A 24,299-nucleotide genomic window follows, 5' to 3' on the forward strand; every position below is an offset into this window, starting at 1 on the left:
TCTCTATCAATCTGACCACTCCAGGGACTTTATGCGGTAGGATCACGCAGTGCCTTTCCTGTGTCAGTAAAATGTCCTCAAGTTCATCCATTTCCAACCAGGATTCCCAACATTTTTAAGGCTGTATAATATTCCACTGTACAAATATACCACGTTTTCAATGGACTCTGGAATGCTTCTATCTTTTGGTTCCTGTGACTCAGACTGCTACGAATGTGGCTGTGCAACTCTATTTTAAACACCCCTTTCAGATCTCAGAGGCATAAGCCCAGAAGCAGAATTACTGGGTCACCTGGGAATTCTTTAACTTTTCTGAGGATAGACGTGCTGGCATCCCGAGCAAGCGCACCATGAGGGCTGCAGTTTCCTGCCTCCTCCCTACAGAGAGATGTGGGGTTTTTTTTGCAGTGTTGGGGATCCAACGAGGGCCTGGCAGATGGTAGGCAAGCCTCCACCTCAGAGTTACATTCCCAGCCCAAGAACAGGTTTTTAAAGGGCCTCAGTCACATGACGAAGATAGCAACTTTAAGTCATTTCATTTTATTGAGATGCAAAACACCTTTACACAATCATCAAAGGTAAACTATCAGAGAAACACAGTCACCATGACCGCATACGATGGACCACAGAATTTAAGTCAATTATCGGAACTGAATCAATTTGCTGGCACAAAGGGGGTTCAGGCCTTTTTTGCTAGGAAATCATTTCCACGGTTCCCACCGTACAGGGCTCTGGAGTGGAACTCGGGGTAACTTTAACAACAGATCGGCATTTGAAGAATCTGGACGCGGACACTTGGATGATTTTGAAACGTGGGCTCGTGGGGAAAGCCACCACAGCCTGCGGCTGCCAGCTGCGCCCAGCAGCACATTGGCTCCCACGGAGCAGTCCTGGCTGACGCAGGTGCTCAGGGGCCCTGCCAGGCTGCCGGGCGGGGACACCGGGGCAAAGGACACGCACTGACCCGCTCCTGGGTGTCAGGAAAGGTGCAAGAGACTTAGAGGCGCACAACTTCACTGTGGGATTTTTAGGTTTGTTCTCCCTCTGCCAATCATTTAAGAAATATCAGCGAGGCAGTTTCAGCAAACCTGAGGGGCACGAACTGAAACTCCAACAAGCAGGGACGCCGGCCAGATAAGCAACGCCGGGCGGCGCCACAGCAGCCGCCTCAGCCTCGGGGAGCCCTGCTCCTGCTCCGCGTGAAGCCGGCCACTCCTCATCTAGTCCGGCCCGGCTTTCACCTTTACTCCGTTTTCTCCTCCATAATACGATCTTTTTGGTTGAATTTAGAATTAATTGCAAGTATTATAGTAGCTTCTTTAAATTTCATGGAAAATTCATTTGTATAAAAAGGATCTAAAACTAGTTTATAATGTTTAAAATGGTAGCGTCAGAGCCCCCGAGGGTGGGTGGGATTCATCACAGGGCCTTCCGGCCCTGGCTGGGTGGACGCGCCGGCCGCTCATCAAAACCCACCGTGGGCTCACGGGCTGGCCAGGCTCCAGGGAATGAACTCGCAGGCTCTGGTCACTAACGAAAGGCCGCGTGTTCTGTGAAATGCTGTCAAACGGTCTAGACGCTACTCAAACTTGGGGGAAAGGAGCTCACGAACTTGTCTCCAGAGAGAGGAGGCCAGAGCGTCCAGGGTGCTCTGAGAACCGGAGGCTGGGAGGAAGCGGTCATTTGACCATCATGTTGAGGATCATCTCGCAGGTCAAGTCGTCATCCAGGGCCCTGCCGCCGGCCACTGCAGGGGGGACGGGAGCCGCCTGGCCCGGAAGCGGGGCCCCGCTGGTGATGGAGGCCTCTGCAGCAGCAGCTTCTGGGGGGCAGAGGGGAGCAAGCGAGTTAGAGAGAAGCCTGTAACTCACAGGCAGGGCCGGCACCCTCGAGTCACGGTCCCTGGAGCCTAGAACAGTCCCTGCAGGAGTGTGCAGTGGCCCTCCCGAGATGGCCCGCTCTGCAGAAGGCCGGTGGGTCCCAGGTGCAGCAGGGCACAGCGCCACAGACCTGGCCCCGGCCTGCCCTCGTACTGCAGAGCCCGCTGCGGCCGGGCCCGTCCCTGAGAGCAGCCCTGTGAGGAACGGCCACCACCTGCCCACCAGCACCGCACCCCAGCCCCTCCAGATGCTCCGCCAGGACAACGCGGATCCACACCAAGGCGCGTAGGAGGCAGCGGGGTCTGGAGGTGTTTCTGCCCGGCGCCTGGAAGCAGCGCACGTGGGGCAGGCAGGAGACAAAGATCTCAGGGGCAGTGCCACGGATGCACGCGGGGGGCCACGGTCAGAGCTCTCGAGAGCCCAGGTCACCAGGACCTGAAATCAGGTGACGTTGTGCTTCCTGCTACCGCCAGCCGGGTCACTTCCTAGATTCACACATTGCTCTAGATCCCATGGCTGCCTTAATGCCCCCTCGCCCTCGCCAGCCGCAGCTGGCGCTTCCTGTTCCAGAAGGTGAAGAACCACCCGGTGCCCCTTCCTGACCTGGGCTAACGTCGGTGCCCAGGGAGCCCTGAGCTCAGCTCTGTGCCAACAAGAGCGCTGGCCCCTCCCCGGGGTGGCCAGCTCCCCTGCCCAAGTTGCTGCCTCTGCCTGGCTCTTCTCCACGGCAAAAATGCCACTGACGGCAACAGGCAGCCCCACACTCGGAACTTCAGCCCACGTGGCTCCCACCCACACAGAACTCTGCCCGAGGTTTCCAAGGGCTTCAACAGATATATAGATCTTTTTCTTTTTGGTACCAGGGATTGAACCCAGGGGTGCTGAACCACTGAGCCACAGGCCCAGGGCCTTTTGCTAAGTTGCTTAGGCCTTGCTAAGTTGGTAAGGCTGCCTTTGAACTTGTGATCCTCCTGCCTCAGCCTTCCGAGCTGGTGAGATCAGAGCTGAGTGCCACCGCCACTGCTGATCCCGACGGTGACTTAAACCACACGCGACCTGACGGTGTGCGAGGCAGAACTGCGGAGGGACCACTGGAAACAGGGCGAGCAGGGAGCCACCGCCGCCTACGGACGTCCGGGATGGGTCCTAAGCTAGAGCCGAGGGCGGGTACAGGCCTCATCGTCTCTGCCCCGTGGAAGGACTCTGAGTCGGACTTCAGTCTCCTCCAGAGGGCCCAGGCCATCATCACCCCTACCCGCCAGTGGAGAAGGAAGGGCCACCAGCCAGCAGGCCCCGGGCAGTGCTGTAGGAGGGACCGACCCATCAGGCTGCCCTGGAGACCAGGGTCCAGGTGGGAGCAGACACGCAGCGCAGTGACCAACCAGCAGGACGGTCCTGGGCACGTGCAGACTGAGGCTGGCCCTGCCCAGAGCGGAAGACCTCAGGCCTGTTGGCAGAGCAGTTGGGGGACCAGGCGGAGGGTGGTGGCCATGCATGGGCAGCAGTGGGCATGGCCTCAAGGGCCTGGCCTTCACAGCACTGGGGGCCGGGGGGAGCCAGGGCAGGGCCAGGCGGGGGCCTCGTGTGCCTCTGGAAGGGCTCCTGGTGGCTTAGGAGGGGTGCTAAGGCAGATGGTCACGGGGGGCTCAGGAGCTGAAGTGGGAGGTCAAGGGACAGACCCAGGGGCCGGTGGGCACCATAATACGAGGCGCAGGCCATGCGGCCATGGACGCACGTTGGTTTTGGGGAGAGCAGCCTGTGGGGGCTGCTGCTCAGCTCTGAGGCACCGAGTCGAGACAGCGAGGAGGAAGACCCTGTGTCTCGGGCCTGACAGGCGGTGGCTCCTGCGGGACATCGGGCCCTTCCCCACGTGACATTCAACACTCTGGTAGGAGGACAGCCCCAGCCCAGGCCAGATCTACCACTGAGCACCTGACGGCAAGTCCCTTTCCCTCTGTCCTGCCCCCTGGAGCACCGCGGGCAGCCCTGTGCCCTGAGGCCAGAGGGCGAGGCCCAGAGCCAGCTCAGGACAGCAGGAGGTCTGGGAACGGGGCACGGATGCTGAGGGCCGGCCAGCTGGCCCACGCGCCTGGGAAGAGGTCAGAGCCTGCCCGAGGCGGGGGGCAGGAGTGGGGAGTCTAGGCTGCGGACACTGGACACCCGCAGCAAGGCTGTGCCGCGGGGCGTCAGCATGGGGACCCTGGGCTCGCTTCCCCGCCGGGGCAGGCTGGGCACCACTCCCTCCTGCCTCAGTCCGTCCACTGTGGAAGGCTTCCGGCCTCTGCGGCTGGGGGACCGTCCTCAGCCACTCCGAGCTCATTTATCAGGGCAGCCCCAGCACGGCCCCGGCAGGCAGAGGCGACAGTGCAGTGTGACCTCAGGGTCGGAGGTCCTGAGGGTCAGATGTGGCTGCCAGTCAGCCATGCAGTCGAGCTCAGAAGAGCCCACGTGGTGGACGGCATGGCCACCTCATCCTGGCACCACCTGCGGAACCAGGGAGCCCTCCCCGCGCCACCGTCAGAACCTGCCCGCCGGGGCTGGAGGCAGTGTGGAGTGGCCGCCGCCAGGCACCCTCCACCCGGCGAGTGGACAGTGTGTTTCTGGCCATGTCCCCTGCAGAGGTGCCCAGAGAGCTTACAAGGACATCACCGTGCAACTAAAAGCAAGATGGTGTGAGCGGGGTACCGGCTTCCTGTCCCGCTTCCTCTGGGGTTGCTTGCTTCCTCCTCTTCTCTCGCCGCGCTTGTCCCGGGGTGGCCGCCCCGTCCTGGCTCAGGTCACACTTCTCTGCGTGTCTGTGCATGTTGTTCTGCGGGAGAGACGACAGTGACGTCAGCGTCCCCAGGAGTGTTTAAACGCCCGGCCCGGGACCAGCTTGGGGAATCAGTGGGCGATGGCACCTTCCTGACCCTGTACAGGAAGGACCCTCTCGCGGTGACCCTCCCGGGTGAACGTGGGTCTGGGAAAGCTAGCTGGCCTCCATTCCCTCTGTAACGGGAGTCAATGAGAAGATGGAATACGCTTTTCTGGAATGCTTTCTCTCTAAGGCGGGGCCCAGAGATTCCCATCGATTTTACAGCCACAAGACGCTGGGGGCTGGGCTGTCCTGCCAGCTTCTCTCCTGGACCCACTGGGCAGGAGGACGCAGGTGGCCACTGTTGAAACTGTACTTGACGCTCGGAACCGGAAACAAAGTCAAGCATTTCCTGGTCAAGCCTAAGAGCTACATAGTTAACGAACACATGGGATGATTTAAAGTCAGCTAGAAAGTTGTTGCTATTTGTAAGATTCACATGCAAAAGTTAAAGCTTTTTTTTAAAAAAAACACTTTCATTAGCTGTTGGTGAACCTTTATTTATTTATGTGGTGCTGAGGATCCAACCCAGTGCCTCGCACATGCTAGGCAAGTGCTCACCACTGAGCCCCGGCCCTGGTCCAAAGCTGGTTTTGTGCCTTGAATCTGCGGATCACATAAATGCCCCCCAGCCTCCGCCCTGAGGCCGTCTGTGCGGTCAGGCCGTCTGTGCGGTCAGGCTGTCCTGGTCTACGGCGGAAGGGTGTCACGGACCTAAGGAGCCCCTGCAGTCCCTTCAGCTCCTCCCAGTCCACCCTGGGCCGAGGGGCTGGCGAACTCTGACCACAGGTCCCATCCGCCGCCAGCTATTTCTGGAAAGCAAGCTTCCTTAGTGCAGCCGTGGCTGTATCCATCACTCACAACTGTCCCTGGCTGCTGCCGCGGAGGGTGGCGGGTTCAATGCTGTGGCGGAAGCTGAGCGTGTGGCTGTTTGCCACGCCCTGGTTTATAAGCCGCTCACCAACGCTTAGCCTTTTGGGAGGTCAAAGATTCTCTGAAAATGTGAGAAAAGCAATGGCGCCTTTCCCAGCGAGTCACACGGAGCAGCACTAGACCTGAGCTGCCCCAGGGCTCAGGACAGCAGGTCTGTACACAGCTCAGCCGCCCGTCCAGCAGCAGCGTGAGGGAGACGCTGTCAGCCGTGCCGGGTGTCGGGCTCAGGGGGAGAGAGGGTGACCAGCCCTGCTGAGAGGACACTCACCCAGCCAGGAGCCACCAGCACCCAGCCAGCCAGGGTCCTCACTGGGCAGGACGGGGCCTGGCCCTGGGGCATTCTGGCCGCTGAGACTGTCCATGAACAGAAGTCCTGGATGTCCTGGCCCCGGACACCGCTGAGACCGTGACTGGGTCCATGAGCAGAAGTCCGAATGATCTAATTTTAAGAAACCAATGGGATCCCAGTGTCCAGAGACGCTTTTTCTTATTTCAGCAGCTTTGCAGAGATCAAGTCCACACGCTGTGCAACCCGTCCACCTGGGACGCACGCGTCCAGCTTATTCAGAGCTGCACAGCTGAGCCCTCAGCCAAACCCAGGGCCTCTCATCAGCCCAGGAAGCCCCACAACCACGCTCGGCCTGCCTGCAGCCAGCAGCCTCAGATCTACTTTCTGCCCCTGAGGATCTGCCCCGCTGGCGGTTCACCGGAGACTTGTGCCCAGCGGCTCTGGTCGAGGCTCCTCACGCTGGGCAGGTGCCTGCCGGCATTCCTCCCGTGGCTGAGGAGAGGGTCCTGGTGGGCCCAGCAGCTTTGGCTGCAGGCACTCGAGCGGTCACTGTGATCCCGGGACGCTCACGGCCGGGCGGGTCTCCTGGGCACTGCGTCCGTGGTGACTCTGTCACCTGTCCAGGACCCCTGCAGTCCAGCTGGCTCCAACACGCTGCCACCCACCACTGCACAGGAGAATCCGTTCCCCCCTCACCTGCCCGTCCCTGCCGCCTGGCTGAGGGCCTCTGCTGGGTGACCTGGGGTCTCTCGCTGCGCACGACTTGCACCTCCCAACCCCCCGCCCATCTTTCCAGGCGTTTGTGGGCGACCCGGCAGCTTCTTGGAGAGACGCCTGTTTGTAGCCGGGTACTGGCCTGCTGGTCGAGTCGGAAGAGCTGGTCAGGTCTGCCAGAGGCAGGCCCGGAGCGGGAAGAAGCACATCTTCCGACGCAGGTGCTGTGGCCCGCGTGGCTGATCCGTCCCGCCACCCCATGCACGCCCGGCCCTTCTCTTGCGGGTGCTGTGCTCAGGTTGCTCGGTGTGGGCGATGCAGCCTGTACCGCCCACCACTTCATTTGAAATTCCGCACAGACAAGGTTGATGTTCCAGAAGGATCCACTACACTACTCAGAAAAAGACCAGTGCGCCACTCACAGAAAAGAGTTTCCCGTGGGAAGTCGGATGTGAACCGTCCAGAACGTGGCAAAACCCAGCTGGAGCGCGTCTCCCGGGGACCCAGCCAGCCGCCTGCGGTGGCTTCACAAGGTCCCCAGACTCTCTGAAACTCCGGCTCTCAGAGGACTGGTTCCGCGGGAGGGCACGGCGCTCCCTGGCTCACTTGGGAGGCCTGGGCTGTGTCCCCGAGGCCGACGGCAGCAGTGCAGGGCCCCCTCCCTGGGGCCCCAGGTGCACAGGGCGGGGAGGACGCCAGCAGCCTTTGCGGTGGCAGCCGTGGTGTGGGGTGCCGTGGTGGCAGTGGATCCTGGGCCCGACTGGCCTCCACACAGCCACCCACTGCCCACAGCCCTGGGCCACCCAGAGCCAGTCAGCAGACGGGCCACCCCCAGCTCCCGACCCACAGGGACTGCGAGACGAACAGTGCTGGCTGCTGGGAGCCACTGAGTTTTGGGGTTGTCATGGAGGAAGCTGACGAGTGTGACCCCGAAAGAGGACCCTCGGGGGTCTGCCCCACACAGCGCCGCTCGCCCTCAGGGCACCTGGGTCGTCCGCGGCCTGCACGCCCTCTGAGAAGGGGCCTCCGGAACGACTTAAAAGCGCGCTCCAACACCGAGGCTCCCTGGGGAGGCCGAGAACTCCCCCAGCTGGCGTGGTGCGGGGACTGCCCGCGGGGACGGGAGAGAGACCCGTGGGGAAGATCTGACCCCCATGACGCGGCGACCCTGCCTGAGCCTGTTACCCCCCGGGGCTCCCGGCGCCCGCGAGCTTACCCAGCGGGAGAAGCCTTTGCCGCAGGTGGGGCACTCGTGGACCGTGGGGACGAAGCCCGAGTCGTGGTACTTCCGGAAGTGGACATTGAGGAGCTGCTTCTGCCGGAAGCGCTTGTTGCAGGACAGGCACTGGAAGGGCTTCTCCCCGGTGTGGGTGCGGACGTGGACGGTCATGTGGCGCTCCTGGGGAGGAGGACAGGGCTCACCGCGCTGCAGCCTGACATCAGTGCTGCCCGGCAGGAGGGTCGCCGCCTGCAAAACGGCCAGCACGCCCTGGGCACGGTACCGCCCTCCCGCCACGGAGGGAGGGCTCTGGTCAGCTCCGTGTCCGCCTCGGGGGGTGAGGGGGAGCCCGTGACCCCGCCGTGCACCGACCGGGATGCACTCGGACAGCGTGATCTGCAACGCCCCGCGACGCCGACGGAGCAGACAGCATGCTGTGGCTCGGGTTCCCCGGGGCTGGGAGCACGCTGCGTCGGGACACCTGTCTACTTCCCAAGAGCGTCCCACTGCCAGGTCTCACGGCTCACAAGGGCCTTAGGGCTCAATGGTGGAAGCGACAGGTCTGAGCAAGGACAAGACCTGCTGTTTCAAAAGCAAGACCACAGAAGTAACTTGGGAACAGGGTGCAGGTCCAGCCAGGGCTCAGCCCATTCCTCGGTCTGCTGTGATGCTGAGGATTCCAACACAGCGCAGCCCCTTCTGCCTGACCACCAGCGCTCCACGGGCGGGTTTCCTCCCGCTCCCTGCTCCGATAACCTCTTCCCCACATGCCTCTCAACTGCAAGGCCAGGTCCCAGCAGGGACTGGGAGCACCCAGCAGAAGCTTCCTCAGCACCCACACACCCAGGGGTAACTCTCCCGAGCCTCCCGCTCACCCAGTCTTTCCAAGAAGCTTTCCTAGTTAAACGAACTTTCTCATGTTCAAAAATCTACCTGAAAAACCTTTATTTGAAGTGTTCACTATTTAGAGCCCACAATTTGAAACACAGAAGCATGGATTCACCCCTATGGCACCCAGGGGAAGCAGTAAAACACAAGTCCAGCTGGGCACATGGCCCACGCCTGTAATCCCAGCAGCCTGGGAGGCTAAGACAGGAGGATCACAAATTTGAGGTCAGCCTCAGCAACTTAGCAAAGTGCTAAGCAACTCAGTGAGAAACTGTCTCTAAATTAAAAATAAAAAGGGCTGGGGATGTGGCTCATTGGTTAAGTGCCTCTGGGTTCAATCCCTGGTACCAACAAAACAAAACAACACAAACAACCAAATCAAAATGAGTTCAAACAGCATAGGACCCTCCCTCCACCCGCTGACTCTAAAGAGTGTTTATGTGGGAGATGCACTTGAATATTTGTTGTATTAGGAATCTGACTCAGAAATGCAAAGGTATTTTGAGAAGCTTAAAAAAAATCAATTCACTTAAAAATAACAAAGTAACTACATGTTACCGTATTTCTGTAGAACTATATCATCTATTTCTCAAAGCAAAACAGAAAACACGAGGGTCTGTCTCAATAGTCCAGGTTGCTAACTTAGTATCTGGGACTCACACATAGGCGAAACCGTTCACCATTGATCTGAACTTGAACTGAACGACGACAGGGGCTTTTATCCCAAGAATGCAGGTGGGAGCCCACCCCACCTCCACCCGAGAGGACTGGGAGTAACAGGGAAACCCAGACACAGATATGCGGTCAGAAAAGGAAGCAGGGTTTTACTAGATTCTTCAAATAGTTGTGGGTATTGTCCTGTGATACTACACCAAAACTCAATAAATGGTGTTTCTTCAAGTCTGGTCGCAGTGTGGGATCTGCCCCGTGCCAGTCAGCTCTGTCCCGTTATGTTTAACACCCTCGGTCTCTCCTGTGCTTGGGGTCTTTTGTCTGTGATTCTGGGACATCTCGGGTTGGTCACTTGGAAGGTATCAGTGGGCTGGGCTTTGGAGATTTTGTAAAGTGGCGCGTTTCACTCACTGCAAGATCAAAAAACTACAGCCCGCTCTCTCGCGATCACCCTCTTATCGGTGAAGCTGGGCGCAGCTCGCGGTGGGAGGTGTAGACTCTCACCTCTGCTTGTCTCTACAGGATTCCACTCCTGGTCCCCTCTCCCCTTTGAGGGACAGGCGAGTGCAGCCTCCTCCTCCTCCAGGCAGGAGCCCAGTCACAGGGAGGTGGCTGGTGGGGCTGGCAGCCCTGGCCACCCTGGGGTAGCTCCTGCGCACGCTTGGGCCACCAAGGCAGCATGGGTGTGGGGCAGCTCCCCGGCTCCCACGTCACCGAGCACCACCTTTGAGCTCAAGCTGGGTTCGCTCGTGACTTCTCCCAAGTCCCCTAAGTGAGAGGCCCTGTGAGCGCTGCTGGTGCCGGAGGCCCGTGGTCAGTGCCCGGTGCCAGGCGCCACCACGCCCCTGTGAATGCCACACAGCACAAAGGGCAAAGGATGTGTTGGCAAGCTCATGACCAAGGCTGGGCTGGGGGCCCGGACTGCCCAAAGGCTCAAAGTCTGCTGCTCGAAGCTGGCTTCCGGCCACCCTGACGGAGCCGCCGCGCTGAGGCAGGACCCTGCGGCCTTCGAGGGAGGGCGGCGCCCTGCCCTCCTCCCAGGGCCCTGGCGCCATACCTGCTTACAGGCGTAGCTGCAGAGCTGGCACTTGAACCGCTTCTCGTTCCTGTGGCTCTTCTGGTGCTGGATGAGGGCATAGCGCTCGTGGAAGCCCGCGGGGCAGTAGCGGCACTTCATCTCCGTGGCCTTGTAGGTGTGCAGGTTGCGCAAGTGGACACCTGGAGGAGCCGCGGGACACAGCCGCCAGTGGCCAACACCGCCCGTTAGGCTGCTGAACTCTGTGCCCCCTGGGTAGGGCAGGGTGGGGGGAGGACCTTAGGAGCACCCCAGAGCTAGCGGTGAGCCCCTGGCAGCACCCATCTCTATCTGAGTCCCAGCAGCACCCTGTGTCTACCTGAGTCCCAGCAGCACCCCTGTGTCTACCTGAGTCCCAGCAGCACCCCTGTGTCCACCTGAGTCCCAGCAGCACCCCTGCGTCTACCTGAGTCCCAGCAGCACCCTGTCTCTCCCTGAGCCCCAGCAGCACCCCTGTGTCTACCTGAGCCCCAATAGCACCCCTGTGTCTACCTGAGCCCCAGCAGCACCCCTGTGTCTACCTGAGCCCCAGCAGCACCCCTGTGTCCACCTGAGTCCCAGCAGCACCCCTGTGTCCACCTGAGCCCCAGCAGCACCCCTGTGTCTACCTGAGCCCCAACAGCACCCCTGTGTCTACCTGAGTCCCAGCAGCACCCCTGTGTCCACCTGAGCCCCAGCAGCACCCCTGTGTCCACCTGAGCCCCAGCAGCACCCCTGTGTCCACCGGAGCCCCAGCAGCACCCCTGTGTCTACCTGAGTCCCAGCAGCACCCCTGTGTCCACCTGAGCCCCAGCAGCATCCCTGTGTCCACCTGAGCCCCAGCAGCACCCCTGTGTCCACCTGAGCCCCAGCAGCATCCCTGTGTCTACCTGAGCCCCAGAAGCACCCCTGTGTCCACCTGAGCACCAGCAGCACCCCTGTGTCCACCTGAGCCCCAGCAGCACCCCTGTGTCTACCTGAGCCCCAGCAGACCCGTGTCCACCTGAGCCCCAGCAGCACCCCTGTCTCTCCCTGAGCCCCAGCAGCACCCCTGTGTCTACCTGAGCCCCAACAGCACCCCTGTGTCCACCTGAGTCCCAGCAGCACCCCTGTGTCCACCTGAGCCCCAGCAGCACCCCTGTGTCTACCTGAGCCCCAACAGCACCCCTGTGTCTACCTGAGTCCCAGCAGCACCCCTGTGTCCACCTGAGCCCCAGAAGCACCCCTGTGTCCACCTGAGCCCCAGCAGCACCCCTGTGTCTACCTGAGCCCCAGAAGCACCCCTGTGTCCACCTGAGCCCCAGAAGCACCCCTGTGTCCACCTGAGCCCCAGCAGCACCCCTGTGTCCACCTGAGCCCCAGCAGCACCCCTGTGCCCACCGGAGCCCCAGCAGCACCCCTGTGTCTACCTGAGTCCCAGCAGCACCCCTGTGTCCACCTAAGCCCCAGAAGCACCCCTGTGTCCACCTGAGCCCCAGAAGCACCCCTGTGTCCACCTGAGCCCCAGCAGCACCCCTGTGTCTACCTGAGCCCCAGAAGCACCCCTGTGTCCACCTGAGCCCCAGCAGCACCCCTGTGTCCACCTGAGCCCCAGCAGCACCCCTGTGTCTACCTGAGCCCCAGCAGCACCCCTGTGTCCACCTGAGCCCCAGCAGCATCCCTGTGTCCACCTGAGCCCCAGCAGCACCCCTGTGTCTACCTGAGCCCCAGCAGCACCCCTGTGTCCACCTGAGCCCCAGCAGCACCCCTGTGTCCACCTGAGTCCCAGCAGCACCCCTGTGTCCACCTGAGCCCCAACAGCACCCCTGTGTCCACCTGAGTCCCAGCAGCACCCCTGTGTCCACCTGAGCCCCAGCAGCACCCCTGTGTCTACCTGAGCCCCAACAGCACCCCTGTGTCTACCTGAGTCCCAGCAGCACCCCTGTGTCCACCTGAGCCCCAGCAGCACCCCTGTGTCCACCTGAGCCCCAGCAGCACCCCTGTGTCCACCGGAGCCCCAGCAGCATCCCTGTGTCTACCTGAGTCCCAGCAGCACCCCTGTGTCCACCTGAGCCCCAGAAGCACCCCTGTGTCCACCTGAGCCCCAGCAGCACCCCTGTGTCCACCTGAGCCCCAGAAGCACCCCTGTGTCCACCTGAGCCCCAGCAGCACCCCTGTGTCCACCTGAGCCCCAGCAGCACCCCTGTGTCTACCTGAGCCCCAGCAGCACCCCTGTGTCCACCTGAGCCCCAGCAGCACCCCTGTCTCTCCCTGAGCCCCAGCAGCACCCCTGTGTCTACCTGAGCCCCAACAGCACCCCTGTGTCCACCTGAGTCCCAGCAGCACCCCTGTGTCCACCTGAGCCCCAGCAGCACCCCTGTGTCTACCTGAGCCCCAACAGCACCCCTGTGTCCACCTGAGTCCCAGCAGCACCCCTGTGTCCACCTGAGCCCCAGCAGCACCCCTGTGCCCACCTGAGCCCCAGCAGCACCCCTGTGCCCACCGGAGCCCCAGCAGCACCCCTGTGTCTACCTGAGTCCCAGCAGCACCCCTGTGTCCACCTGAGCCCCAGCAGCATCCCTGTGTCTACCTGAGCCCCAGAAGCACCCCTGTGTCCACCTAAGCCCCAGAAGCACCCCTGTGTCCACCTGAGCCCCAGAAGCACCCCTGTGTCCACCTGAGCCCCAGCAGCACCCCTGTGTCCACCTGAGCCCCAGCAGCACCCCTGTGTCCACCTGAGTCCCAGCAGCACCCCTGTGTCCACCTGAGCCCCAGCAGCACCCCTGTGTCCACCTGAGCCCCAGCAGCACCCCTGTGCCCACCGGAGCCCCAGCAGCACCCCTGTGTCTACCTGAGTCCCAGCAGCACCCCTGTGTCCACCTGAGCCCCAGCAGCATCCCTGTGTCTACCTGAGCCCCAGAAGCACCCCTGTGTCCACCTAAGCCCCAGAAGCACCCCTGTGTCCACCTGAGCCCCAGAAGCACCCCTGTGTCCACCTGAGCCCCAGCAGCACCCCTGTGTCTACCTGAGCCCCAGAAGCACCCCTGTGTCCACCTGAGCCCCAGCAGCACCCCTGTGTCCACCTGAGCCCCAGCAGCACCCCTGTGTCTACCTGAGCCCCAGCAGCACCCCTGTGTCCACCTGAGTCCCAGCAGCACCCCTGTGTCTACCTGAGCCCCAGCAGCACCCCTGTGTCCACCTGAGTCCCAGCAGCACCCCTGTGTCTACCTGAGTCCCAGCAGCACCCCTGTGTCCACCTGAGCCCCAGCAGCACCCCTGTGTCCACCTGAGCCCCAGCAGCACCCCTGTGTCCACCTGAGCCCCAGCAGCACCCCTGTCTCTACCTGAGCCCCAACAGCACCCCTGTGTCTACCTGAGCCCCAGCAGCACCCCTGTGTCCACCTGAGTCCCAGCAGCACCCCTGTGTCCACCTGAGCCCCAGCAGCACCCCTGTGTCTACCTGAGCCCCAACAGCACCCCTGTGTCCACCTGAGTCCCAGCAGCACCCCTGTGTCCACCTGAGCCCCAGCAGCATCCCTGTGTCTACCTGAGCCCCAGAAGCACCCCTGTGTCCACCTAAGCCCCAGAAGCACCCCTGTGTCCACCTGAGCCCCAGAAGCACCCCTGTGTCCACCTGAGCCCCAGCAGCACCCCTGTGTCTACCTGAGCCCCAGAAGCACCCCTGTGTCCACCTGAGCCCCAGCAGCACCCCTGTGTCCACCTGAGCCCCAGCAGCACCCCTGTGTCCACCTGAGCCCCAGCAGCACCCCTGTGTCCACCTGAGCCCCAGCAGCACCCCTGTGTCCACCTGAGCCCCAGCAGCACCCCTGTGTCTACCTGAGCCCCAGCAGCACCCCTGTGTCCACCTGAGCCCCAGCAGCACCCCTGTGTCCACCTGAGTCCCAGCAGCACCCCTGTGTCTACCTGAGCCCCAACAGCACCCCTGTGTCTACCTGAGCCCCAGAAGCACCCCTGTGTCTACCTGAGTCCCAGCAGCACCCCTGTGTCCACCTGAGCCCCAGCAGCACCCCTGTGTCCACCTGAGCCCCAGCAGCACCCCTGTGTCCACCTGAGCCCCAGCAGCACCCCTGTCTCTACCTGAGCCCCAACAGCACCCCTGTGTCTACCTGAGCCCCAGCAGCACCCCTGTGTCTACCTGAGCCCCAGCAGCACCCCTGTGTCTACCTGAGCCCCAGCAGCACCCCTGTGTCCACCTGAGCCCCAGCAGCACCCCTGTCTCTACCTGAGCCCCAGCAGCACCCCTGTGTCTACCTGAGCCCCAAAAGCACCCGTGTCCACCTGAGCCCCAGCAGCACCCTGTGTCTACCTGAGCCCCAGCAGCACCTGTGTCTATACCTGAGCCCCAGCAGCACCCTGTGTCTACCTGAGCCCCAGCAGCACCCTGTCTCTACCTGAGCCCCAGCAGCACCCCTGTGTCCACCTGAGCCCCAGTAGCACCCCTGTGTCTACCTGAGCCCCAGCAGCACCCTGTGTCTACCTGAGCCCGAGCAGCACCCTGTTTCTACCTGAGCCCCAGCAGCACCCCTGTGTCTACCTGAGCCCCAGCAGCACCCCTGTCTCTACCTGAGCCCCAGCAGCACTCCTGCCTTGGCTGTGACAGCCCAAACGCCTCCAGACAGGGCCCCGTGTCCCCAGGGTACCTCTGTTCCCAGTGGAGAGCCACTGCTGTCAAGGAACAGAGTAGGGACCCCTCACTGAATACCCTGCAGCGTGGCCTGGAGGGTCCTGCGAGGTTTGTCCTGTGGGAACCCAGGCGTCTTTAAACCAAGCTCCTGGAGAACCTTCCCACGGGCAGGTGGATTTCAGGAAGACTAGGGTCTCAGGTAATAAGATGCTTCCTCTGCATTCTGACTCAAACACCCCTGCTGAGTGAGGGCCCTGTCATTCCTACACCCAGAGTGACCGAGACACACACTGGCCACGCTCCAGAGCAATCTCTGCTCCACTAAGGCTCGCGGGCGGTGCCACGTCACCTGGGAAAGGCCGACCACAGCCGACTGCTGGGTGGCGGGTGGCCACCTTGCACCTTCCGACGCAGACGTCTCCAGAGAGTGGTTTCTCACGGAGGAAGGAGCCTCCTGGGGTACGTGAAGCACGTCACCCACAGGCACATGACATAACTGTGCCACTTTGCCACGGTGTCAGAAAGCCTTGTGGCCTCTCCTGGCAACTGGTTTGTGATCCCTGGGTCCTACCAAGTCCCACTGGGCTGTTTTGGGGTCTGCTGGTAAGCACAGCAACACCGGCAGAATGTTCCAGATGAAAAACGAAAGCTGAGATCATCAAACACTTGTTTTTTGGGAAATATTTCAAAACATTTCATCTCACCTCTGGAATTCCTCAGGGCAAACGGGGGAATTTTTATTTTTGCCGATACATTTCGAGTGTCATAAGGTCACGAATTTGGGAAAGAGAAAAGAGACCACGGGAAGGGAGGCGGGAGTCAGGAGTCAAGGGCGCAGGGCTCCGGGCTCCCCTCCCACCCGGCCCCAGGCTGAACACCGGCTGCCTCCCTGCAGGTACGCCAGACCTGGGACCCTGGTGTGGGTCGCCACGCCAGCGTCCCTCCTGTCCCGGTGTCCCCAGGGCTCACCAGGTGAGTGTGCCTTCCTGTCAGAGTTGCCCTAGGGAAGCGAGGCCCCTAAGGGGAGACCCTGTGCCCAACTAGGGGAGAGAACACCCCCAGAGCTGGAGCGACGGCCCAGCTGCCCTCGCACCAGGGTCAGGGGACTTGGGAAGGCCGCTCCAGGTCTCTGAGCCCCAGCGTCCTCCCCCCTTGAGAGCAGGCCCGATGTGGAACAGACCCCAGAGCCGTGGTTTGGGCCCACTGTGAGTGAGTGCACAGGCCTGGCACCCCACGGAAACCCGCCGGGGCGGCACTTCAGAGATGTGCCAGCAGATGGCGCCACAGGACCTCCCTTAGAAAACCAGTCCCTGGGCAAGAGCAGCTGGCAGCCTCGGCCGGGCTCTGCCTGTGCAGGCTGTGCCCAGAAGGGGCCGCCAGCGCTGCGGCGCGAGGAAAGGCACTCAGACACTCACGCAGGTCGCTCTTCCTGGCAATGATGGTGGCACAGTGGGGGCACTGGTACTTGGGCACGTTCTCGCTGTGCTTCTGCAGGACGTGTATCTTCATGGTCCCGCTCTGCGTGAACCGGGCGCGGCAGACCTGGCACTCGTAGGGCTTCTCGCCTGCGAAGGGACAGAAGGACCCTCGGGAGTGTGGCTCCACCCCTCCAAAGGACGCCCGGTACCCGGAGCGTCTCCTGCCAACTCCCTCCTCACAGGTGTGACCCCTCCAATTGGTGTAAGGCCCCCAAGTCAAGCCAGACAGCCTCAGGCAGGCCCCGCGTGTCCACGGGCCCAGACACGGGGCTCCTGACACCCGAGGGCTCCTCGCCAGCTCAGGGGTTCTCGTCCTCCGGCTCTTCCAAAGCGCGGAGAGGATCGCACACACTGTGCGTGCCACATGGCCAGGTGTGTCCACCGTGGGGCCAGCACGCCTTGTGCATGTTTGGCCTTAAAGTTGAAGATGAATTAAGGGGTGGGCTTCAAAGTACCGAGAGACGCACTGGCGCACATGCTAGAGGGAGCCCTCGGCAGCAGCGGGGGTGATGCAGTTACCTCAATGCTAACCCGGATCGAAAGCCCCGTGACCGCAGAGAGCCCCATCCCAACCAGGCCCAGAGGCGGCCAGGGCCCCGCCTGGGCAGGGGAGGCTCACCCGAGTGTGTACGCATGTGCCGCTTCAGCTTGTAGGTGTCCTTGCTGGCGTAGCTGCAGAGGCGGCACTGGAAGGGACGCTCCCCGGTGTGGGAGCGGATGTGGCGCTTCAGCTTGCTGGCCTGGGCGGGGGGAGGCAGGGGAGGCCAGAGGGGCTTCCACTCAGCGGCCTGCAGCAGAGACTCCATCACCAGGCCTCTGCCTCCCGTGCACTTCACTCCGGCGAGACCCCTGGGGTGTCTTGGCCACCCAACCTCACTTTCCAAAGGGACTACGGGAACCTCGCGTCTCAGTGCCACGCGGGTTTATTTCCGAGGCCACAGATGCTCACGGCGGCACAAGCGTAGGGGCGTGTGCTACTGGTTTCTTTTTTAAAAAGTTGTAATCAAAGAAATAAACTGGAATCTGATTTACTACGATCCCAGGCAATTAGTTAAAGAGCAAACGTGAAACCTCCCATTTAGTCACTTCTGACCCGCCTGCTCCAACTCTTCTAGAACAATGCTTATGCTGTGTTCACCTGTCTGTGCTTTGCAGGAAACAGGGCTGCCACCCACCAGGGGCTGCAGATGCACGAGGCCCACATTGTCCTGCTTGTTATCACCTGGGGCGACGTCGGTCTGCTTCCCAGGAAAGTGACAGGCACCCACAGCCCAGAACATTCAAGAACAGGAGAAGCACAGGAGGGGAAACAGCCAAACTGAGCAACTTCACTTCAGTTAGGAGAAAAGTGACATCTCTGAGTATTTTAGGAAGCAAAGCAAAAAGAGTTTTTCGAATCACCGCATTGAAGGTTTCAGTCAGTACGTGGACTGACTGGTCAAGGGCGGCTGTGTGCAGCCTCTGAAGGGCTTTTCAAGGTAAGATGGGCCAGGGGACCTCAAAGGCCCTCAGAAACAGTGCCTCCCTCACACCCCCGCTGACTGGGGTGCAGGGACGGAGGCTCCCTGTCCTAATGCAGACTGGAAGGAGCCCCAATGGAGCAGACAGCAGCAGCAGGCCTGGTGTAGGCAGCACACGGGCTCTGGAGTGGAAGCTCAGGCTGGGAACAGCAGCCAGACTCCATCCCAGCTTGGGATCCTCAGGCACCGCTGTGCCTTGAAACCTCATTCTGTGCCTGCATCCTACGTCACGGCCCTTAACTCACATGAGAAAGAGTCTTTAAAGAGAGCCACGGCAGGCAGACATGACTAGAAGGTTCTGACAGCCTGAGACGTTTCCTCGCTTGTGAATCACTCCTGCCCATCACTGGATCGCCCCACTAGTAACCCCTGTAGCTCAGTTCCAACTGCAGCCAGGACCCAGCATGCTTCTGAACAGAGTGGGCCCTAACAATTAACTGACATTGAAAAGGAAATGCTGTCCCACCTGCTAAACCTGCTACAAGGTCTCTGTGAAACCGCCTCCTTGAAACGACCTTGACAATAACCGAGGTGTGTCAAGGGTGCTCCCTCTGCAGTTAAGAGTGGAAACGGCTGTGACGGCATCTCCCAGCAAGTCGCTCTGCATGTGAGCAAGGGGCTCTGAGGTCAGATCAAAACCCAGCAAAGACTCACACGTGGTGGGGCGGAGCCCAGTGGTCAAGGGACCACAGGCCCGGCCTGCGGAAGACCCTGGGCTCAATCCCCAGTACTGTCAAAAGAAAAAAATTCAGACTGGATCTGTGTTTTAGGTTAGAGCAAATACATTTCGATTTTGTAGCACTGAGGCTGACATATTAGTTAGACCTTTTCAACAAATCCGAGAATTATTTCTCGACCACGATAATTTCATTCGTAATTTGTAGAACTTCCAGAATTATTTTCACTGATTAGTAATCAAAAAGAAATGAAATCCAATTTTCTGTGTTCCGTTAGAAAGTGTGCCCAGGGCTTTCTGCATGGATCTGAAGTGAGCCCTGTCTGGGAACACCCTCCTGTCTGGCTCCTCCGGTGGCCCCACGGCTGGGGTGGCCGAGGCGGGTCGGGCGGGGACCTACCTCCACGCTGGCGTACTTGCACAGGGAGCAGCTGAAGGGCTTCTCGTGGGTGTGTCTGTAGCGCCTGTGGCGGACGAGCTCCCCACTGGTCACGAAGGCCATGTCGCAGTCCCCACACTTGTAGGGCCTGGTTCCTACAAAATCACATGGTTCAGACCTTTAAAACAAGAGGGAACCACAGAATTTCCAAGGATTTCATAACTTCTAAATTATTCTCAAACTCAAAATGCCTCAAAATTAAGGAGTAGCGCTTTCAGCTATAAATATCATAGACACCTTTTTTTCATAGAGAAATCTTTGAAACATTCAGTGCTTTTAGCTGAAGTTCAAGAACAACCGGCAGAACTGAAGTACAAAACAGTCTGCGACAGCAGCCCCCGGCCCTGAGGCGGACATCATAGGACCCTCAACAGGCGTCTGGCACGAGCCCTGTGCACGCTGTGCCTGAGACGCAGCTATGACAAGGTCTCATGCACGGGTAGAGGTGAACAGTGGCTAATGATGGCTGAGGTCAACGAGTAAGAATAAAACAGAATGATACCAGTGCACTGTGATAAAAGTCACTTGACACCTGTGAGCCATTTGTTTCTGGAAGGTTCCATTTGAAAGGTGACTGCAGGGCACTGAAGCCACAGAGTGGAGGTGGAGAAGAGAGGCCTCTCCTTCTGCCCCAGGCTTGGGCAGCCCCCAGGGGAAGCCCGCGGCCACGGCACCTGTGTGGGTGTTGACATGGTTCCTCAGCAGAGTGACGGTGCGGAATGCCTTCAGGCAGAGGTGGCAGGTGTGGGGCTTCTCGCTGGTGTGGGTTTTCATGTGACGGTTGAAGCTGGAGACTCGAGAGGAGGTGAACATGCAGATGCTGCAGTGGAAGGTCCGGAAGGTCCGCTTGGCAGCTGTGGAAGACAGAACGCACACCTTCGCGGCTTACCACGCACCACAGTGAGCAGCACTTCAGGCTGGGACGCCCGCGGGAGCAGCTAGGGGCACGTGCCCTGGACGAACAGCTTGCGCTTGCAGTTAGGAGCGGCTGACAGCGTTTCAGTCCAAATGCACGATACCAGCACCAGAGAGCAACGTGGGCCTCGTTCACAAAAATCACAGTTATTATGAGCTGGCCAGTGGCTCCTGCGTGGCTTGTCTTTACCTCCCTGAACCTGGAATCACCCCGTGCAAAAGAGGTAACCTGGGGCGTTGGGGGAGGGGGGTGTTCGTTGAAAATACTCCTGAGCAACAGATAACAGGGAAGAGAGACAGCAAGCTCCTCTGGAGAATAGGCTGGGGAGTAAGTTGCTTTGGGGACACAGGATTTGGAGTGCTCCAACGTGTTCCTGGGAATAAAGAAGGATGCGCACATGCCCAGGGCTTGGGAACGACTGGAGAAGGCTCTTGGCGCTCAGCCCTGGCTGACCCTGATGTTCTCAGGAAGCAGAAAGTGAAGGCAGAGGCAGAGCTGTCAATCACCTGAACACGGGGAAGGCCAGGCCCAGCACACGGCGCTCCTCAGCAAGAACCAAACACATTTCATCTCAGTTTTTGGATTCAGGTGTTGAAGGAAATCTTTGTCCCATGATTAGCAGAGATGGCAGCAGGCACACAAAGCAAAGTTACAGGGTTTACAAAGCTAGTTCAGAAAATTTACCACCTCAGCAAATATGGCGAGCTGCACCCAACAGCCAGGGGGTGAGGAATGTGATTTACAGGGTGCCCGGTTCTCAGCAAGAAAATGACAAGGTGTGCCCAGAAACAAGAAAATACTCCTAAGACAACTAAGAGAAAAAGCTGATAAGCGCTGCCCCTGAGGAAGTTCAGACACGGGGCATACCACAGGCTAAAAGTCAACCATTTAAAGTCTGTTCAAAGACCTAAAGAAACGGTGTCCAAAAAACTAAGAGAAACCACGTAAACTCACCTTGCCCAATTGAGAATATCAAGAGAGACTAAACTTCCAAAACATAGAAATCCTAAAATGTTAAAATGCAATAACTGAAATGAAAAATACAGTAGAGGGTTCCAACGGCAGATCTGAGCAGAAAGAAGAATCAGTGAATCTGAAGACAGGGAGAGTGGGATTATTCAGTTTGGGAATAGAAAGAGAAAGGAATGAAGAAAATAAGCAGAGCTAAGAGACCTGTGGGACACCCTCAAATGTACCAAGACACCCACAAGGAGAGCCCAGGAAGCAGGTAGGGGAGAGAGCATAATTTCATTTCTGCTGAAATGACTGTGGGAAGCTTCCCAAGTGTGCTGAACCACACCGAGGATACACTCAGAGTGACCCACAGCAAGACACAGAACCAACCTTGAAGGACAGAGGAAGTCTGCGGACCTGAGATGTGACTCCTCGCCCATGCGGAGGCTGGACAAGATATTTGCAAAAAGGACCCAAAACACGGGTTTTATGAAATATGAAACTCGTTTTATATTTAAAGACACAACAAGGCTGAAAGTAAAGGAAGGGAAAGTCCGGGGCTCAGGGGGAGAATTTCAGCCATAAAAACCGACATTGTAAAAGAGAAAAATTTAAGATCAGTAACCTGACTTTATACCCCGAAGAACAAGAAAAAGAAGACAAATTTAAGCCCAAAGCTAGTAGAAGGAAGGAAATAATAAAGATAAGGATGGAAAATGTTAAGCAGAAAATAGAGAAAACCAACGGAATGTAAAGGTGGTTCTTCGAAATCTACCTGACAAGTCATTATTTAGACTCGGGACCCAGGGGGAGAACTCTCAAATTAAATCAGGAAGCAGGGTGGGCGTTACCAGCAACCTTGCAGAACAAAGGAGCAAGAGAACACAGAACAAATTAGATAACCCAGGTGAAGGGGACACTTCCTAGGAGCACACAAGTGACCAGGACTGGCTAAGGAGAGAGAAAATCTGCCTGGGCACACAGAAATAGAGATGGGGTCAAGCCAGGTTCAGTGGGCACACCCGTGTCCCCGTGATTACAGAGCCTGAGGCAGGAGGATTACAAGTTCAAAGCCAGCCTTGGCAACCTAGCAAACCCTGTCTCAAATAAAACATGTTTTAAAAGGGTTAGGAACGTAGTTCTGTGGTACAGCACCTCTGGGTTCAATCCCCAGCACTGCAAGAAAGAAAATAAGGAAAAAAGAGAGAGACAGAGTGAGACAGAGTGAGAGAGAGAGAGAGGAGAGAGAGAGAGAGGAGAGAGAGAGAGAGAGAGAGAGAGAGAGAGAGAGAGAGAGAGAGAGAGAGAGAGGGAGAGACGCACACACACAGAGGAGAGAGAGACAGACACACTGACTTGGTCAAAAACTTCCAGTGTCCTGAGACCATCCGGGACAAGATCACTGCACTGATTAATTCTGGTGACCATCTGAATATTAACTCCAATCTGCCCAAACTTTTCAGAAAAGCATAGGGAAGATCCCTCTCCCGACTTCTCCCGGGAGGCAGCACCACTGATGCAGAAGCAGACCAAGGCATCCAAGAAACCCGCAGAGCGAGCAACCGCCCTCTGACCACAGATGCACAAGCCTAAGTGACACTGTCATGCCCAGTCAGCAAGGCAGGGCTGGGCGCCAGGCCAGGCGGGACTGACCACAGGAACAGTGGGCCATTCAGTGTGCGGATCAGTCAGCGCAGCACCCACGTCACAGGACGAAGGAGAAACCCCAAGTGGGCAGCTCGCCGTCCAGAGAAGCACCTCACAGGACCTGACACCCTTCCCTTGGCAAGGTACTCAACAAGGCTTGGACAGAGGGGTACGAACTGAGCCGTAGCTGCTCCCCTCCAAACAGGTCGGAGTCTAAATCCAGATGCCCGGGAGCACGTCCTTATGTGCAACAGCCTCTCTGCAAACAGTCAAGTTAAGAGGAGGTCCTCCCGGAGGAAGGTGGGTCCTGGCCCAGTGAGACTGGTGTCCTTACACGGAGAGGAGATGGGGGGCTCCTGGAGCAGCCCCTGGACAGCAGGGGCAGGGACTAGCACTGGCACCTACAAGCCAAGGACAGCCGTGACAGTGGGCAACATTAGAAGGAAGCCTAGCGGCCCGGTGTGTCCTGTCCCACAGAGCCTTCCACGGGAGCAGGGTCTCCTGAAAACCTAGACATCTGACTTCTAGCTTCCGGCAGCGTGAAAGACGACACGGCTGCTCCTGTGAGCCACTTAGTTTGTGGTGCTTGACTACAGCAGCCCTGGGAAGCTAAGACAGGAAGGAGCCAACCAAGAAACGAGCAAGAATCTGCACGGACTCTCCAAAGTCACACGATGGCCCACAAGTACACAGGAGGCACTCATTTATCACCAGAGAAATGTCTGTCACCTGCCAGGATGGCCGTGACTTAAGAGCCACGTGGGAAGTATGTGTTGGTGGGGCCACGGAGAGGCCGGGGTCCCCACACACTGCTGCAGGCATTGGACAGCTGCAGCCGCTGTGGAAGTGTGGAAGGGCTGCAGAAAGCCAAGCATAGGGCACCCGGGTGAGCCAGCCACCCCACCCCACAGGTGTTCAAACCAAACCCTGGGTGTGAAAGGTCACAGCAGCACCATTCACACTAGTGAAAAGGTGGAAACAACCTATGTCCAGCAAAGGAGGAACACAATGGGGTACGACTGTGCAACAGAGTACTATTAGGTCACTAAAAAGGGCGCACTGTCACGTGCTACATGGTAGGTGCACCTTAAAACATGATGCCGAGTAAAGAATATGGACGCGGAAGGCCACGTGATGCATGAGTGATTCCATTTGTACGAAACATCCAAAGACAGGCAACTCCAGACAGACAAAAAGTGGACTGGTGGCTGCCAGGTGCAGAGGCAGGGAGTGACTAATGGACAGAGGTTTCTTTCGGGGTGAGAAAACCAGACCGTGGTGAAGGCTGCACAAAACTGAATCCACTAGAAACCTTGGAGTTGGAAACAGCAGCACGCAGTCTCCTACGCTCGCACCTGGGAAGATGCCCTGAAGCCACAGGCTGCAGAGTCCACCTCCTACGCGCATGCCCACCCGAGGCAAGAAACCTCAAGAGCGGGCTTGGCCACCTGTGAGAGGAGCAGGTGGCGGTGCAGTGCCTGGGCAGCGCTCTTCTGAACTGAGTCACCTCCCACCCTGGCAGCCAGTTCCCAGGAAGAGAAC

At 59.1% G+C, this 24,299-nt stretch overlaps 1 protein-coding gene across 9 annotated transcripts; it reads right to left on the minus strand.

Annotated features, from left to right (window-relative positions):
• Nucleotides 1–1,250: 1,250 nt before the first annotated feature.
• CTCFL (CCCTC-binding factor like) lies at nt 1,251–22,972 on the minus strand. Of its 9 annotated transcripts, none has more exons than XM_079129439.1 (9): nt 22,935–22,972; nt 19,915–20,094; nt 19,202–19,335; nt 17,225–17,345; nt 16,543–16,692; nt 10,507–10,667; nt 7,887–8,069; nt 4,566–4,689; nt 1,251–1,822 (listed from the first exon to the last, which is right to left on the minus strand). In XM_079129439.1, exons 2-9 carry the CDS (start codon nt 20,051–20,053, stop codon nt 1,680–1,682), a joined length of 1,155 nt encoding a protein of 384 aa, XP_078985565.1. In that variant the 5' UTR covers nt 20,054–20,094; nt 22,935–22,972; the 3' UTR covers nt 1,251–1,679. The 9 variants fall into 9 exon arrangements, with proteins under 9 accessions (XP_078985565.1, XP_078985563.1, XP_078985566.1 ...); XM_079129437.1 differs by lacking the exon at nt 22,935–22,972 and adding an exon at nt 22,764–22,787; XM_079129440.1 differs by lacking the exon at nt 22,935–22,972 and adding an exon at nt 22,551–22,597.
• Between the last annotated feature and the right edge of the window lie 1,327 nt (nt 22,973–24,299).

Source organism: Sciurus vulgaris (genome assembly GCF_902686455.1).
Source record: "Sciurus vulgaris genome assembly, chromosome: 2".
NCBI lineage: Eukaryota > Metazoa > Chordata > Mammalia > Rodentia > Sciuridae > Sciurus > Sciurus vulgaris.